The 17063-nt window shown below is 44.5% G+C and overlaps 1 protein-coding gene across 1 annotated transcript in view; it reads right to left on the reverse strand.

Moving 5' to 3' along the window:
• DYNC1H1 (dynein cytoplasmic 1 heavy chain 1) overlaps positions 1–17063 on the reverse strand; it is a 45487-nt gene that overhangs the window by 11016 nt on the left and 17408 nt on the right. Inside the window, exons 27-57 of the mRNA XM_061998557.1 lie at positions 16345–16627; positions 15986–16086; positions 14921–15080; positions 14149–14392; positions 13810–13993; positions 13171–13383; positions 12759–12997; positions 12493–12649; positions 11894–12121; positions 11429–11659; positions 11169–11309; positions 10406–10639; positions 9748–9954; positions 9537–9658; positions 9004–9169; positions 8600–8763; positions 8205–8334; positions 7323–7456; positions 7064–7178; positions 6808–6969; positions 6517–6731; positions 6226–6430; positions 5916–6089; positions 5694–5813; positions 5472–5592; positions 4678–4873; positions 3948–4065; positions 2802–3017; positions 2030–2242; positions 1206–1333; positions 647–800 (exon numbers count right to left, since the gene is read on the reverse strand). Coding sequence (XP_061854541.1) covers positions 647–800; positions 1206–1333; positions 2030–2242; positions 2802–3017; positions 3948–4065; positions 4678–4873; positions 5472–5592; positions 5694–5813; positions 5916–6089; positions 6226–6430; positions 6517–6731; positions 6808–6969; positions 7064–7178; positions 7323–7456; positions 8205–8334; positions 8600–8763; positions 9004–9169; positions 9537–9658; positions 9748–9954; positions 10406–10639; positions 11169–11309; positions 11429–11659; positions 11894–12121; positions 12493–12649; positions 12759–12997; positions 13171–13383; positions 13810–13993; positions 14149–14392; positions 14921–15080; positions 15986–16086; positions 16345–16627 — 5475 coding nt within the window. The remainder of the gene's footprint in view (positions 1–646; positions 801–1205; positions 1334–2029; positions 2243–2801; positions 3018–3947; positions 4066–4677; positions 4874–5471; positions 5593–5693; positions 5814–5915; positions 6090–6225; positions 6431–6516; positions 6732–6807; positions 6970–7063; positions 7179–7322; positions 7457–8204; positions 8335–8599; positions 8764–9003; positions 9170–9536; positions 9659–9747; positions 9955–10405; positions 10640–11168; positions 11310–11428; positions 11660–11893; positions 12122–12492; positions 12650–12758; positions 12998–13170; positions 13384–13809; positions 13994–14148; positions 14393–14920; positions 15081–15985; positions 16087–16344; positions 16628–17063) is intronic.

Here is a 17063-nt window from a genome sequence, read left to right on the forward strand (position 1 = left end):
CACTTTAGCAGAGCTGCATAAGCCCAGAGTTTGAGCTGTAAGTACACAAAATCTCAGACCAGAGAAGGGGAGTATTATTAATGGTCATAAGTGTGTAGTTCTAATGCCTAAGAAGCCTTATTCTGAGCAGCACAGGCCACGGTTACTGATCTCATCTGTGAGCTAATGCTTTGTTTTCCCATTTCCACACTAAGAAACAAAATCAATCCCAAGTCAAAGTCAACTATTCCCACAGTTGCCTGTTTCCTTGTGTTACTGAAACTTCTTCCTGCTACTGAAGAGTAGACTTCATTGTAGGTAGCTAACTGTATAAAGTGTTATTATCAATCTCTAGAGATAGCATACACACACAAAGGAACAGCCAGGTTGCAAGTCATGTTACACAGTGGCAGTAAAGAAAATTAACTGCAAAATAAAAGCATTTAAATGTTGAAATGGTGCAAAAGGAAAATCCTCCCTGTTGGTTGTGTATCTCACTAATCCTACTCTCCTTAGGGCTAACACCTCACATACCACTCAGTACTAGTTTACTGCTTACAGTCTGGAAACAGATGTGCATCTTACTAACAGAAAAACTACAAACTCTTCCAGTACACAGGGCAGAAATCAAACATTTTAAGTAGTTGTACATGATCATGCAACTAACCTGGACCAGGAGTGGGTTACCAAACCTCAAGGCGCTTTCCAAGTTCTTCCTGAAAGCATCATCCAAGAAACTGGTACGAGTTATCTTCCGGTCTTTGTATTCATTCATGATAAACTCTGTAGCTTGCCCAGATGGATCAATGATCAGTGGATACCTGAGTAGTAATAAACCACACTTGTTACTTATGTTTTGACTGCAGACAGCCTCTGAGCAGTTTTATGAAATTAGGTTGCATTATTAGTCTCAACTCTGAAGTTTGTGTATTGAAGGGATCACACAGCCGGGTTCAATGGTGACTTCAGTTCAGAGCTGTGAAAAGTAAGTCTGTATTTGGGCAGTAAAACAGCTTCAGTTCAAGCTGATTTATTTTAGCAGCCAAGCATAATAAAAAAGGCAAGTACAGGGGAGTGAGGGGTTTCATGTTTACTCATGACGAACGTGAGAAGCTTTCACGGGAGTGAAACAGCGCTTTGAAGGAGCTACTGTGATCCTTTGATGGGCAAAACTCTGCCTGCAGTGAAGATGCTGCTTTGGAATTCTACATGCCAGAAGGAAATACCTGTTAAAGCGCTTGAGCATGATGGCATTCTCAGTGCACAGGTCGTCTGCAGGCAGGGAGCTGGCTTGCCAGCGCAGGCGCTCATCGGCGTTGGACAGGTACTCTGTCCTGGCAATGTCTGTCCGGAACTGCAAGGAGGACACACCATTACTGTGTGACTAGAGACTCTCCAAATACCTGCTGAAGACCCTCTGAAATGCAGCTCTACAAGGTTTTCTTTTCCAATAGTTCCATTCTTGGCTTGGTGATCTTAAAGCTTTTTTAACTGTTGTAGTAAACTGATGTATGGTTAACTTCATATTGTGTCCAGTTCTGGGCCCCTCAGTTCCAGAAGGACAGGGAGCTGCTGGAGAGAGTTCAGCACAGGGACACAGAGGTGATGGAGTGGAGCATCTACCTTGTGATGAAAGGCTGAGGGAGCTGGGGCTCTTGAGCTTGAAGAAGAGGAGGCTGAGGGATGACCTCATTGATGTTTACAGATACATAAAGGGTGGGTGTGAGGAGGCTGGAGCCAGGCTGTGCTCAGGGATGGGCAATGACAGGACAAGGGGCAATGGGGACAAGCTGGAACACAAGAGGTTCCAAAGAAACACAAGGAAAAACTTGTTCCTTATTGAGGTGAAGGAGCACTGGCAGGGGCTGCCCAGATGGGCTGTGGAGTCTCCTTCTCCGGAGACATTCCAACCCAGCTGGATGAGTCCCTGTGTGCCCTGCTCTAGGTGGTGCTGCTCTGGCAGGGGGGTTGCACTGGATGAGCTTTCCAGGTCCCTTCCAGCCCTTGAGATTCTGTGATTCTGTGTAACTTCTCATGACTGAACCTTTACCTGGATGTTTGCTTGCTGCAAATGGTGAGACCATGTAGTGAACAGATTCTGACGCATCTGCTGATCAAAGTAGCCAGCATAGGCAATGAAAGCTCCTGAAAGCAAGCAGTCTCCTGCAATAGTGGACATCTGGTTCTTGAAAGTTTCACTTGTCTTCTCCCATCTTTCACGTTCAGCAGAAAGACTCTTCAGAAGAGCTGTGCTACGGTTTACCTAAAAATGAGTGGAGAAATGGACTCTTTAGGGAACAAATTGTTTTAGTATTACAAGTCTCTCAGGACACTTAAATATTGACTCAAGGGCCAGGTTAAATTTAAAAGGTCACAATGAAATTAAATGTGCTTCTTCACTTCAGTGTTAATTTATTATGTTGTTTTTAACTGTTACCTCGATGAATTTCAAAGTGCCAGGTATTAGCACAGTAGTGACACATCAGTGATTAGGTCAAGTGCACAGACAAATTCTGCCCTATCCCCAGGAGTCTAGTTAAGACACTACAATTACACTACATCCATGCCTGTTTCCAAAGGCTTTCCTCTTATTTTAAAGCCTTATGTGAACTATTGTTAAGCAACTCGCAACATGAGTTGGTATTTCTAGCTGCAGACAGGTTTAAGCAGCTGAAGAAGCTTCATGGCACTCGGAGATGAAACAAGGGGTCTGCACTGCACAGGAGAAGCAACCACATCTGCTCACAAGTTTGAAGCATGATTCAGTTTCTAACTGTCAAACATTAAAAGAATGGACAATTATGGATACATGAAAGTCTTACTTTTGCTTCTACAGCAGCCAAGTCTGCCTTAATAGCTTGAGCCTCTGAAATCAGCACTGCATATTCTTCTTTGTAACGGGCAATACTGGCCTCAAGATCACGAATCATCTGCTCCACTTCGTTTGCTTTCTGTTGGTTGTCTTTGGCATCATCCTCTAGCTTTTGCAGCTCATTGCGGAGAGGTTCCACTCGTTTCAACATGTCAGCATAGTTCAGCTGCAAACAGGGAACAGGCCATTGACACTTTCTAAAGTGACATGTGTTACCAAGAACCTCAGTGTTCAGGTACACACCATCAGCTGCATCTTTTCAGGCTCAGGTACTTGTGACCTGTGTAAGGAGTAATAACTACTTAACAGAACCTTAGCATTGCTCACCAATCCCTAAGACTCCAGTTTACACCAAGCACAAACACCCAAGTCATTGTTTTTTACAGGATCCTTTAACTGCTCTGTAGATTTACAGGAAGTCATATGATAGGTTGAGAACACATTAAGCAGTCCACACCAGTGCTGTGGTAATCTGTAAAGAACTGAGTACAGATAAGCCACAGAATAACTAGGACAGAGCCTACTGGTAAGATTCAAGCTCAATGGAGTCTGTCCACATCGTGATATTCACAGCAGGCACAGGTTTAACAAGCCAAGCATTCTGCTGTATTGAACACCAACAGGCAAGTAAAACTCTCCTTGGGTATCAGTCTGGGGGTATCTTCCCAAAAGCTTATTCCTCTAGGCAACTAGCTAAGTATTTAAAAGTCTGCTTAAAAGATCCTGACAGAGCTGCCTGTGAGTGTGGCCCCCTCTGAGGCAAGAAAACCCATGAGTAACAGCTGTTGAGTGCAGTGCACTTTCCAGTTGAGAACTGTATTATGCTACAGAAGACACTACATACAGAAAGGATTTGCTACTATTTACTGTAAACCTGAAGTTTCTCAGTGAAAAAGCTGTGTCACAACTGGCTGTTAGCTCCCTGGCACTGTACTGCAGAGCACACAAGCACTCATCTCAACCATCTACTGATTTCTTTGAAGCAAAAGAGCTTGCCACGTTTAGCTGGAGGGAGGCTCAGAGTCTCCAGATGTTGTTGCATGCCTTCAGACTCACTCTTTCCACCTTGTTTGCTTCCCCACAGTCCCGACTTTACCTGTGCAATTGCCCATTTCACCATAGGTCCACAGGCCAGTGATGCTCTGTTTACAATTTCATAGTTGTAACTTGGGTTTGACAGGTAGTTTTTCTTCATCTTCTCCCGGATGGCATCACTGCAAGGGAGAAGTTTTTAGCACTGCCTGTCAGCACAAAGGTGTTGTGTGTCCCTTTACCTGGCCTGCCTTACATAGCTGAGATGAATGTTTCCCAGCAGTTTTGCTGGCTGTTGCAGGGGATGTTTTCATTACTTCAGAGTGTTGTTTCAGAAATTACATCTTACAGTTAATAAAAGGCACTTAATATTTTAACATTAGTTACTGCAGATTGTTTCAGTCTGCTCAGTAAGATTTGGAGTTGGAAGGGAATTCAGAGGTTTCTACTGATTGTCTGCTCACACTCAGAGCCAGATGGGAGCTGGCTGGATCAAACCCTCGGCAACCTGGTCTGTTATTGCTGCAAAACTACTTTTAATTAATAACATCACTTTGGACAGCATCCCATTGCTTTGCAACCATGCTTTGAAGTTAACAGCAGCTGTTTTGTCCCCGTTTGCATGATACACCCAGCAGTCTGTTTCTTGGAACACCTTCAATACATGTAGGGCTACAGCAGTCTCAAAACAAGTCAAATGCTACCAAAACAATTACACAGGGGAAAACAGTCCAATTCAGATCTTCTGTATCCCTGCAGACAGCTTATTCAGGTAAGTCACTCTTGCACTTTACCTGATTTCCTCAGCAGAGAAGTTGACAATAGTTGGGATGAAATTCTCTCTCATGATGATGGACCGTATTTGCTTCCAGTCAGTTGTGCTTTCACCCAGTAGCAGGCAGATGGACTCCAGTGCCAGCTTAACTGCTGCAGGTGGATTAGCCATGGAACGGACCTCTACCAGGTGCTGTTTCTTTATGGACTTCACAGCTAACCAGTGCCAGAAAGATTAATGTTGATTGGGAAGAAAACAAACAGTGAGCCAAGTCCATTAAAGCACTTTGGGTTTGTAAAAATGTTTGGGAGATCCCCAAAAAGAATTTGAGAGAAGCAGCCACTAGGTGGTAACATTCAAACTACTGTCTCACGAGATAAAAGTCTGTGACTGTCAACTTGCCAGCTGGCCACAGGCAACTTATTCTGCTGCCTAAAAATGACTCCCTTCGAGCAGTGATTCCTCTATCCAGTTTAATGAATGGACAGCTTGACTGCATGCTGTCTGTGCATCACTATGGCATCAGTGGTCTTCTGATTCTGAGCTTTATTTATCAACACTGAATAAATAACTAGAGCTGGTCTGGCAGAAATGAAACCACAAGCCATGGAGTATCAAGTATCAGATCAATACTACACAGAGCACAAAATCACAGCTCAAAGACTAGGAACTTCTTCAACACTGATGAGCCCCCATGCTGACAGCCTACACTTTTGTTCCTCAGGACTAACTCAGACCACACCAAAATGCATTCTCACAGACTTCACTTTCAGATCCAAGCCCACAGTGTGACCTCTTCAGCTGCCCACATACCATTCTGAGCTTCAATGACAGCAGGTTCCACCTTGTCAAGATCTTCCTTCACACTCATCTGCTTGTCTGCAATGACCTCTTGTTGTTTATGCAGCTGTTCCTGAATCTCCTGGCTCATGACCTAGAAGGAAATTTCACACACACAACACCGCTTTTTAGACGATGAACTTCTCCCAGTACTTGATCTATTTACTGTGCACAGAGATTTACAGAGATTTTTACCTTTTTCTTCTCAGCTTCCTGCTGATCTTTCACCATCTTTTTCAGCTTGTCATTGGCTGCTGCGTTCTTCACTTCCAGTTCCTGACTCTTGATTCTTAGGTCACGCCGCAATTCTTCCACCTGAGACAGACATTAAGATGGGAGATTGAATTCACACATGAAGCATGGAGATCTACTGAATTACTCCAGCCTCAGAGAGGGCACAGTTTTAAAGGTATGTACCTGATCAACAGTTTCCTTGATTTTTCGAAGCCCAACATTCAAATGCATCTGCTGTTCCTCCAGTTCGCTTCGTTTCTCATTGAACAGGTTGGCATAATGGTTGATGAAGTCTAAATAGTGGCGTGGTGTGATTGCCATGGTTCTGCCTCCCCGTTTGGCCAGACGAGCATTAGCCTTTAGAGAAGAGAAAGCTGGGGGTTATATATTGTTTTTAAATGTATTTGGATGCCATAGTGAACACTTTTGGGGAAAACTGGTGCATGCCACCGTGGCCCATCAATATAATTTAAGCAGAGTAGTAGTAACATACCTGATGCAGAGTCTGATGAACAAACACACAACTATTAACAATAGCTTCCCTGTGTGATGGTGGTTGTGGCAGCTTATCGTATACAACTGGCATGTAATCAGGCACAATATAGTTTGGTTTCTCAAGGTCCATTTTGCTTGTGAACTCTTTGCCAACTTGGTAGAGTGCCTCAGTTGACCAGTCTCCAAACCAGTTCAAGACACACCTGAAATACAGAGTGTCGGTGAAGACCTCCCCAAAGTAGCTGATGTTACAGTACCTGTAATACATGTTGGAATACACAGCAATTACCTGTTGAAGAGTGCAGGAGAGGTGGCTGCCCTGTCCTTCAGGCCCTCAGAAGACGGATTCATAGTGAACACGACATGGAGATTGCGAATAACTTGGCTAGTGAACCATTTGTAGAGTTCCTCGTGTGAATCTAACATTAAACCTTCTTTCTGTGCCCCTTCTTTACACTGAGTCATGAGGGTGGCGTACTCGTCTCCTTCAAAGAGACCAGGAACCTAAACCAAAAGGTAGTTTTGTTGGAGCTTCTTGTTGTAAAAAGGTACTTAAGGTATGTATTTCAAATCTTCTTACCTCTCCATTAGCCAGGAGTGTGTTCATTCTCTCCAGGAATCCAGAGTCCAACACATTTGACTCATCCATTATAAAAGCTATCTTCTCATTCTTACAGCCAGAACGTCTCAGTACTGTCCGAAGGTCTTCATCAAAATCTTCCCCTGTGTACTTCCTGTGAACCTGGGAAGATTTAATGGGAATTTTTTTAGGGGTCTATTTAAGAAGTGTGAGTTCTGACTGAGAGGTTTTTAAAGTCACGTATTAGGTCACCAACCTTTATTTGGTAGACGCTCAAACCGTTCATCCAGGCAACGAACCGTGAGAGGGTTGTTTTCCCTGCTCCACTGACCCCAATCAGCAGCAGGTGGCCCTGTGGCTGACGGAAGATGCTGAAAAACAACATCACCAGCTTATCAACTTACTGAAGCTTTTCCTGAACACCCAAACCTCAAGCTAGTAGTGAGACTGGTACACCTTTGCAGACAGGACCCTAAATACTATTTATACGAGCAGCAACTGAAGTCTGAACTTACCGGTCAATCCTTAACACATGATCCAAGACTTCATTGAACAGAACGAGTGGTACATCAAGTTCCTCTTCATAAAAGACTTTAAGCCTAGCCTTCACATAGTCTCTTAATTCTTCTTGATCCACTGGAATATAGTCCTGGAAGAACCAGTCAGTATAATATAGAATTTAAGGTTGAGTTTTGCTTCGGGATGGATTTACAAGCAGACGAAAGCAGAACCATTAGAACACTTAGAGAAGCAATCCTCTACAAAAGCTTAACAAAGTGTTACTCATTTAACTTGCACAGGAACATGTCCACAGCCTAGAGTGCCACAAATAGCAGCACAGGGATCAAACTATCCACTGAATCCACCATAAGTTGACTCTGTGCTGACAGTCACCGAAGAGACTGGGAATACATGGGAAGTAGCCTGACAAGCTTATTCCCCTCTCTCCCTCAGTTTATTTTAAACAGCCTTTCCTAGCCACTTGCTATTGGTCACAAAGATGGGTAGCAGGCTAGAAGGACTTTTGCCTTGACCCAGCAGAGTTTCTAGAGATTGCCCAGTTGGATCACTTCAGATTGCAGGAAATGGTTCACCATGTTCAAGGGTCACTGCCTCACCCATAAGCAAGAACTGTCAGCAACTTCCTGCCAGTGTTAAACTGTGCTGGAGAGATACTGTTTAATACAGCCTCCACATCCTGCGGCAGAATTGCAAGAGCACCCCTGGAACAGCATTTAACTTTGTGGTAGAGTTCACTTCAGGTAACTGTAGTAAGAACTTCTTGGAGATTGCTTTAACAAAATGATGGGCACTGATTACCATTTTGATGTAGTTACTAAGAATCACATCACTCAGCTGCTCACAAGACAGTTAGAATCAGAGGACCATTTACTCACCTTTGACAGCCAGTTGCTGTACAAGATAGGTCTGCTCATAGCTTTTTCTTTGTCAATGTTGGGGAAGTGTTTCAGAGCAACCATATCAATGTTCTCATCAGTCCAGCGTCTCTCCTCATCTTCTACAAGCCTGGATAAAGAAACAGATCTGTGACTACAAATCTGTAATGGGAGGATACAATCACATCACGTGCCAGTGCTGTGACTAAAACATGTTTCTGCTTTGCACAGATACCACTCCTGAGAGTGTCAGAGTGAGGAGAAATACACTCATTTGTGTTCCAGGCAATTGATATGAAGAACATTTCAGTTTGGTCCTCAAATAAAGTTGGCCAAGGGTAGGGAAATTCATTTTGAAACTTTTCCTTTGCCTCCTCATCCCACATTTGTTTTACCTGTCTTGGAAGAGACGTAAGGCTTCATGGGCCCAGATCCTGATAAGGCCTTCAACTGGTAACGTCTCTAGAGGCCTCAGCGCTTCAAATATGCCTCTCACCCATCGAGTCATTTCACGAGGTGAATAGATGTAGTGTGGCTGTGTGTCTTGGGTGAATCTCTCCTAAAAATTGAAACTTAATTAGTGACTTGATCCAACACTGGCAGCATACTTTCTGCAGGCTGTGACACTGCAAAATACTCCTTTGCTAGCATCACTCAGTGTCTTTCACCAGCACTCCAGTAGTTAGCTGAGTTTTTGTAGACATATTACCCACACAAGAGGCAAATGATGCACACTAAGTGATTCAGTATAAATAGAAGACTTCTAATTAAGAGTTTGAGATTGCATTTCCCAAGTTACCTGAGACATTGTATAGAATTCCACCATGGCAGCAGTGAGTGGTTCTGCGTAGGTGCGAAGTGACGGGATCAGCCTTAACATTGCACGATTGAACGTTCCGTAGATCTGAGTAAGTGAAGCTGGCCCAGGGTAGTCCACATAAACCACAGGGACGTGGCGCAGAAACCTGGCAAATCAGCACATTCCTGAGAAGGTCACATTACAGCCTCTGCTGTTTGCACTGTCTTCTGCTAAAAGCCTGATTCAAAACCGTCAGCGGGAACTCAGTCGGTTTGACTGCTCTCCCCAGTGACTTGGGCCAAAGGCCATTCTGAAGCACCCACAGCATTTCAGATGGGTTATTCAAGAAGTGTAATAGCCAAGGCCACTGGCTGGCTGTCAGGATAACAACCAACTAGCAGTTAAGTTAAAAAAGCAAGGAACCCAGTTTCAGCACAGACGGTGTTAAACAAGTGTATTAAGAACAGACCACACGGTCAGTGCTTCCATTTTGACACCTATTCTGTTGCTATAGAGTTTACTGGATACATTACCTATGGGAGAGAGGTTTTCTTCCAGGATCAGTAGGTGGATTGCATGCACCAACAAACTGAATCCTCTCCAGTTTCACCCATGTCTGGTCTGATGTACGATAGAATCCTCCGTGTTCCACCATCTGGGGAAAACCACAAAGCAAAACAAAAGCAGTGGAACACTCTATTTCCCTGAAACTGACTGTCACTGTACAGCTGATTACAAACAAACCTGTCTAATGAAGGATATGACTCTCTGTGTGCCGTATTTATCCATATCTGGCAAGTTGATTTCATCACAGAACAGCACCAGCCATTTGCCCAGCTGCACAGGAGCCAGCACCACTCCGTTAGGCGTACGCCTGTACTCACAGTAGTGATCAAAAGTCTTCAAGAGCAGTTCTGGAGTGGTGGCACTGGAGAAGTTGAGTCCAACCACCTTAAAAAGAGAATGGGGAAAACAAAGTTAAAATACACTAAGGCTTGAAAGAGAGACGATCAAGACACCTGAAAACAGGTACGTTTGCCTTTCCCCAGTGGAAGCACATAAACCATCTCTTATTTCAAGGTTACTGCCTGTATTCTGTTTACTTCCCACTACAGGTTCTTCATTTACCATGCAGCAATGCCTCCTGCCCAACCTTGTAGTGAAAACATCGCAGTTTCATGCAACTGTTACTCCACCTAAAGATACTGAAGGACAAGAGCTATTCTTGAACACTAATGCAGGGTTTTATAAACTAAAGTGGAAGGCTGCTCCTGTATTATTGAAGCAGAAGAGGAAGAAAGCTTTTGGGTAAGTATCCTGAGACGTGAATTTAGATTCTGCTCTGCACAAGTTTAACTTTTTCCCTATATATATTCACACACATACACACTCTCTTGTGTACCTCCATGTCAGGCAGGGCTCTGAGAGCACTGAAGAGGGTCATGGTCTTTCCAGAACCTGGTGGGCCACACAGTACCAGAGGTTTGTGCTCTGCCAGCCAAGTATACAGCAATGCTTCATGGCGAACTGTGTCTAGGGTCGGTACCACAACATCGGGAGCTGCAACTTTGTGTGTCTCAACTTCAATTTGAGGAACCTTGGACTGCCACGGCACCCATTCACCTGTAATGGACACCTAGGACCACAAAAACATGTTCAGACAATTTAGAAGAGGAATATAGCTTAACCTTAGTTAAAATATTTGTTTTAAGACCAGAGTGGCTGAAAGGGACCTTTAGAGCTCATCCAGTCCAAGCCCCCTGCCAAAGCAGCTCCCACCTAGATCAGGTCACACAGGAACGTGTCCAGGTGCGTCTTGAAGACCTCCAAGGAAGGAGCCTCCACACCCTCCCTGGGCAGCCTGGGCCAGGGCTCCCTCACCATCACAGTCAATTAGTTTTCCTTATGTTTAAATGGAACTGTTTGTGTTCCAGCATCTTCCCATCAACCCTTGTCCTGTTGCTAGATACAACAGAAAGAAGGGATGTCCCTACCTCCTGACACTCACCATTCATATAAACACTGAGTTCCCCCCTCAGCCAGGCAGCTTGGTTGCTGAACTGTGACACTGTAACATTAATGACAGTCCAGCATTCTTTCCAGCTTCATCTCCAAAATCTAAAGCAAGCTTCTAAGAGTACAAAACACCACCAGGAAAGGTTTACCTCATAGTCAATTATAGGTATGTTGGGCGCAGTCGGCAGGGGCACAGTGGTGATCCTCCTGATGTATTCCCCCAGCTCTGCTCTCATTTTCAATCGACTGTCTCCAGAAAGGGACCAGAGTATTGCATAGACCAAGTACCTCTGTAAGGAGCAGCAAGAGCAGCTGTTGGTTTTGGAGTAATGGAATGACAGTTAAGTCAAAAGGCAGAGGCTGCACTGAAGCACGCAGCAGCGCTGGCGGAGCAGCGGGCTGTGGCTACCTGGATGTAGCGCTCCAGCTGATCGATCTGCATGGGGAAGTCGGGGTGGTTGGCGTTGTACTGGGCGACGTTGCGGCAGGCCTGGTGCAGCATGGAGAACAGCGAGCCCAGGCAGCGCAGGCGCGTCAGGTCCATGATGTGCTCCAACTTGAAGGCGTGCTCCAGCGCCTTGGTCACCAGGCCGTTAGATGTGAAATACGGCTGCATTATCGTTGCAGCATCTCTCTGAATCTGTTGGGGGAGACAAAGCACTGCTGAAAGCGTTTGCTGGGGACCAGGCAGCAAGGTGTTTTGTTTAAGGGCTGAAACGCTTAGTATTTTCATCTTCTTTGTGACAAGATGCCAAGAGGAAGTCAGTTTTTCTCTGATAGGCTGTCAGAAATTCTAAGTACACCACGCTACTTGTGATACATCACTCGTGGAAGGGTGCTTACTACATTACCCATAATGTCATCTGAGTTATACCTGCAACATTGGGGACGCTGCTTCTTCTCCTTCATCCTCTTTGCCCTTTCGCCTTCGCTGAGCTTCCTCTTCACCTTCATCCAAAGGAATGCTCCTTAGTCTGGCCAGGAAGTTATTGAATATCATGTCTGTACTGAGAACGTCCTCGCTGAACCAGACCATGCCACACCTTGACACGGTAGCCAGAGTGGCATATTTCAGATCCTGTACCTCAAACATGATCCGCACCTAAAACGTAGAAACTGAAGTAAGAACACAAGCAAAATGAAACAGAAAAGCCCTTCCCTCCCCAAAACCACAGACTCCTTAACATAAACCTGTATTCAGTCTCTAAGCAATCAACAGCAGCACTAAGCTCTCCTAAGGTAAATTCACCCTTGCCAGCTGTTACCCTAGACTTTCACATAATCCATAAAGTTTGTAAAATGACCCTGTGAAACGTTTGTTTCCACAAAAGCTCCCAACTCCAGCAAACCACTGCGTGAGCTCAGCATTGCTCTGCTTCTGATGACAAAGAGGAACAGCACTAGTACAGATTAAGCAAAAGCAACAAGTTTACAGGCCAGCACGTAAAGGTCATGTACAAAGAGCAACGTTACATTTGGGGGAAGGCTGAGACGTTCTCCATTTGGCAGAGTCAGTAGTTTGTTGTCATCCAAAACGGAGTTCAAGTTCTCAACCCACTCAGGGTCTACATCACCATCAAAGATAATCCACTGACGTTTCTGTAGTTCACCTCTCACGTTGTCTATGATTCTGCATTAAAGAAAAGTTCTCTTCAGTAGAGAGCAAAGACTCAGCAAGGGCAGATCATCCACGGCACAAACACAGTGGCCGTTTCTCATCTGTGCCGTTAAAGACTCACTTTCTCAGGACATGTGTAAACAAGCCATCCGTCCACTCTCTGGTGTTCGGATCCAAAGTACCATAGAGGTGATCTTTACTGATGGCTTTTGGATCTATGATGTGAGCAACACCTTCCACCCCCTCCAGTCGTTCCAGTGCCTTCAGAAGGACTCTCCAAGCCATGCTCTTTCCACTGCCAGAGGGACCAACCATCATCAAGCCATGATTGATCTGTGTAATCTGATACAGCTGAAGAACCTGGGACAGAAGAAACAATGTACCAGTTAAGTCTTAACTTCATTAGCCAATCTCAGCCTCTATATATTGCTTGCTTAAGGCAAGAAAAAAGCTTTCCACCTTTCATAGCCAAACCAAGAAGTTTAGTCTCATACATTAAACTGCAATTCCACGTTTTCACATTTGTATTTTACCTTTTCAACCCACATGCCACCAACTTCTTCCCCATCACCATAGGTGAGGTACATTTCCTGACACACTTTCTTCAGCTCCTCTCGCAAGGCTGTCATCTCCCCACGATGGTACTGCACTCCAGGGAACACATCCGAAAGGAGACTGAACAGCAGCGGAATGTCTTCTGCAACCAGCTTTGGCACCATAGTTTCACATACACTTTGGATCAGGATCTGCAGGGACACATTTCAAGTTTGCTTTACCAAATCTGTTTGACAGAGAACACTTCACTCAGTACTTCACTGCTAAAGCACCAGAGTAGGGTGGTAAAAACCACCCTTGATGGAGTTTCAGCTTTGAAACTACACAATGAATTCCTACTGATTTCCAGCTTATACAACTGTAGTTTCTTATGCCTCTTCACTATGCTTTTCCTACTAATGATGCAATAAACATCATAAAGACACCACTTCATGAGAACAAGTCTTTCACTATGACTCAGGGACTCCCAAGACATGTTTGCCACCTGTTGTAACTAAAGTTAAGCCATGCAATGCAAACAAATTAGCATTAAATGGTAAACACCACAGGGCTATTTGCTTTGTTTGGTATGCAACCTGTGCTTCGTCACTGAAGTAAGGAGCTCACACACACAGTACCTCTTGTTCTGGCAAGTTCTCAGCGATTTCTCCCTCATCAACAACTTCACCACGCTCTTCTTTCTCCCTCTTTATCTTCTGAATCCTCTCCCTCTTCACGTTACCTGCACTAACCAGCACACTCTTCAGTGCTCTCAAGCCAAAATCGTAGTGGCTTTGGGAGGACAGCTGTTCATCGCAAAGCCTAAGCAGCAAGAGAGACAAAACATATTGATTCTCAACAGAGGACAACACACCACGGAGTAAACATCATTGTTTGCTTGAAATGACTGCTACACAACATGCTTAGCTGAGCTACAAAGAACACGACAGCTGATCAGAACCAAACTTGTTACTCACTTGAAGAAGGGCACGATCTTGTTTGCAAGCACTTCAGCCGTACGGAATCCCTGGGAGTAGAGCATGACCTGGGCAATCAGCTGACGGTCTGGTTTTGTCATCGCCAAGCTCCGGAACAGCTTCTTCAAGTTGTCAGGCAGATTGGATCTGCCCGCGTAGCCGGGATTCATGGTGATGAAGATGGCCATGTCAGGGCTCACTTTGACTTGTTTGTTCAGCAGTTCACAAGTAATAGGTGTTGCAGCTGAAAAGAGAGTGCATTTGGTCACATCTGAGTGTCACCAGTCCCCCTGGGAAGTCACACTTTGTTTTCCTACAGTAACAGACAGCAAGCCCTCTACTACTGCAGCCCAAATACATCTTTCTACCAGCTGCAAGTTACTTCAAGGTTTTAAGTTTTGATACAAAGTGGCTTGGATCACAGAATCATGGAATCACAGAATGGTGGGGTTGGAAAGGACCTTTAGAGCTCATCCAGTCCAACCTCCCTGCAGAAGCAGGTCCCACCTAGATCAGGTCACACAGGAATGTGTCCAGGCGGGTCTTGAAGAACTCCAAGGAAGGAGCCTCCACGCTCTCCCTGGGCAGCCTGGGCCACTGTTCCATCACCCTCACAGTCAAATAGTTTTTCCTCATGTTTAAATGGAACATTTTTGTGTTCCAGCTTCGTCCCATTAATGGATTGTTTGGGAGGAATGCAACTGGGCACAGAAACAGCATAAAGGACGTGAGAGGTGCTGTAGAGCGCTATTAGAAATGAACAGGTACATACTCTTGTCGTAGTTGGGGTTGGAATGCTCTCGCAAGGCTTCCTGGATGCACTGGACTTGCTGTGAGACAGCAGAGAGCATCCGCTCCTCCAGTCTGTTGAACTCATCAAAGCAGCCCCACGCACCCACTTGACAAAGTCCCACAAAGATGCGTCCCATTGCCTGCACGTAGAGGGGAAAAGTCACTCAAGCTGCACGGTCGTTCTTGCCTATGCACAGGCAAAGGAGCAGAGAACATCACTTTATACAACGCATCCAAGGTAGGAAGGAGCTGTATTTGTATGTAAGTTACCAGCTTTGTAGTACTGTAAGAGTTACAAAAGGGTTATAACTGACTTTCAGTGCTTCATAAATCACAGATGATGATCACAGTTTCCAGTTGCTGCATACTGTACTGCAGTAAATGCACAAACCAGTGCATCTAAGTCCACTGCATAATGTTTTGTTTGCCAGTAATACTAATAGCATGTGCAGCTCTAGTCCTCTGTTGCAAGGAGGATACCAGGATTACAAACTGAATGGCTGCAGTACGCAAGGGCTATTGTTTTTCATGTATATAACCAACCAAGGCTGTTATTTTGAGACATCTGCAGTGTTACAGTTCACAGAGGCATTTCACCTGGTTAACAGTTTGAAGATATCATTCACTTTGAAATGTAAACTTTCTTAGTTTTGAACACCTTTCACAAGCTGAGGCAAACTCCAGTTGCAAAGTGATTTGTTAACAGTACACTGGCAGTCTCACACTCTCATTTGTTCTCCCTTAAACCAGTATCATCAATGCAAATGAAATAGTTTGTTTCCTAAAGCCTACCTTAAGGCCCTGCCCCAGAATTCCTCTTCTTTTCCCTCCACTTGCTGCTATACAAACAACCAGAAAACCTCCCCCTGCCCCTTTTGCTTTAGGCATCTTTTGTTACAAGCAGCTGTATGACCCACAGAGAGCAGCTAAGTTAAGAGTTACAGATAATCTCCTTGATAATAAACACTGCTGGCTGCTTCAGAGTTCTGAGGAAGTTGCTACTGCTTGTTAGCAAAGACTACCTGGTCTGAACTGAACAGCTTACCTGGAAGTCGAATGTTTCATCACAGTTGAAAACCAGCACGAAGCGGCCAAGCTGGTGTCCGAGAGCCTTCACAGATTCTGTTTTACCAGTACCAGCAGGACCTATTTTCCAAGTGGAACAGACACAGTTCAGTGTTTATCATCTGAGGCACCACTGCCTATTGGTATCATCTGCCAGCATGCTGATTTTGATGGTCCCTGACAGGAGGGGTCAGTAAAATCTAAACTGTTACAGCTTCCCACAGTAGAGACTGTTTTGTCCTTTGCTGTTTTAGTTGTAGGTGTTCTGCATTAAAGCTATCTACTGGAGAGGATAAGAATGCATACACTTGTCTCTACTGTACTTCAGGACAAACTTACCAAATGGTGATCCTCCAAGCCTTGCCTCCAGAGCTTGTGTCATTGTCAGGTAACAGCGGTCAGTCAGAGGAGTCTGTACCAGCTTATCCTGAACACCAAGGTACTCAAAACCATAGTTGAATTTGGCATTTGCCATCTGAATGGAGAGCTGCTGCAAGACATCTGTCTGTTTTGGGTCAAAGTAGAAGCGCATTTGGCTGAGCCACTCAAACGATTTGGAGCTGTCAATCTTGCTTTTGATGAGTGATCTTGTAACATCTCTCTGGTGCACCAACTCGGTGATCTGGAGAATGAAGTAACTTCCTCAGACCACAGCAACACGAGGCATTGCTAATAAAGCCAAGAATCCTTCAGCTTCTCAGATTAGCACAGTAAATTGCCAGGAAATCACAACCTACCAACAGGCTCTACCTTAAAACTATGTTGACTGCTCTTGTTAAGGATGTTCCCAGTCTGTTAATTCATTACAGTAGTGAATTAGACATTTTATTTGCCAGAAACCATGAAGAGAAGTACTCTTAGACCAGATATTTCCCTTACAAATGGATATAAACAAAGATGACTTTAACTCATCCCTCTGTCCTCAATCCTTATCTACAAACAATACCACATGATAGTTACAATAGTAAGCAGCTTAAGAAGATATTTTACATTTGGATGAAAAAATCCTGACTTCCATATTGGGCAAGTATGGTTTGAAGATCAATTCAAGTGAGCTA

Source organism: Colius striatus, chromosome 6 (assembly GCF_028858725.1).
Source record: "Colius striatus isolate bColStr4 chromosome 6, bColStr4.1.hap1, whole genome shotgun sequence".
Classification (NCBI taxonomy): Eukaryota; Metazoa; Chordata; class Aves; order Coliiformes; family Coliidae; genus Colius; species Colius striatus.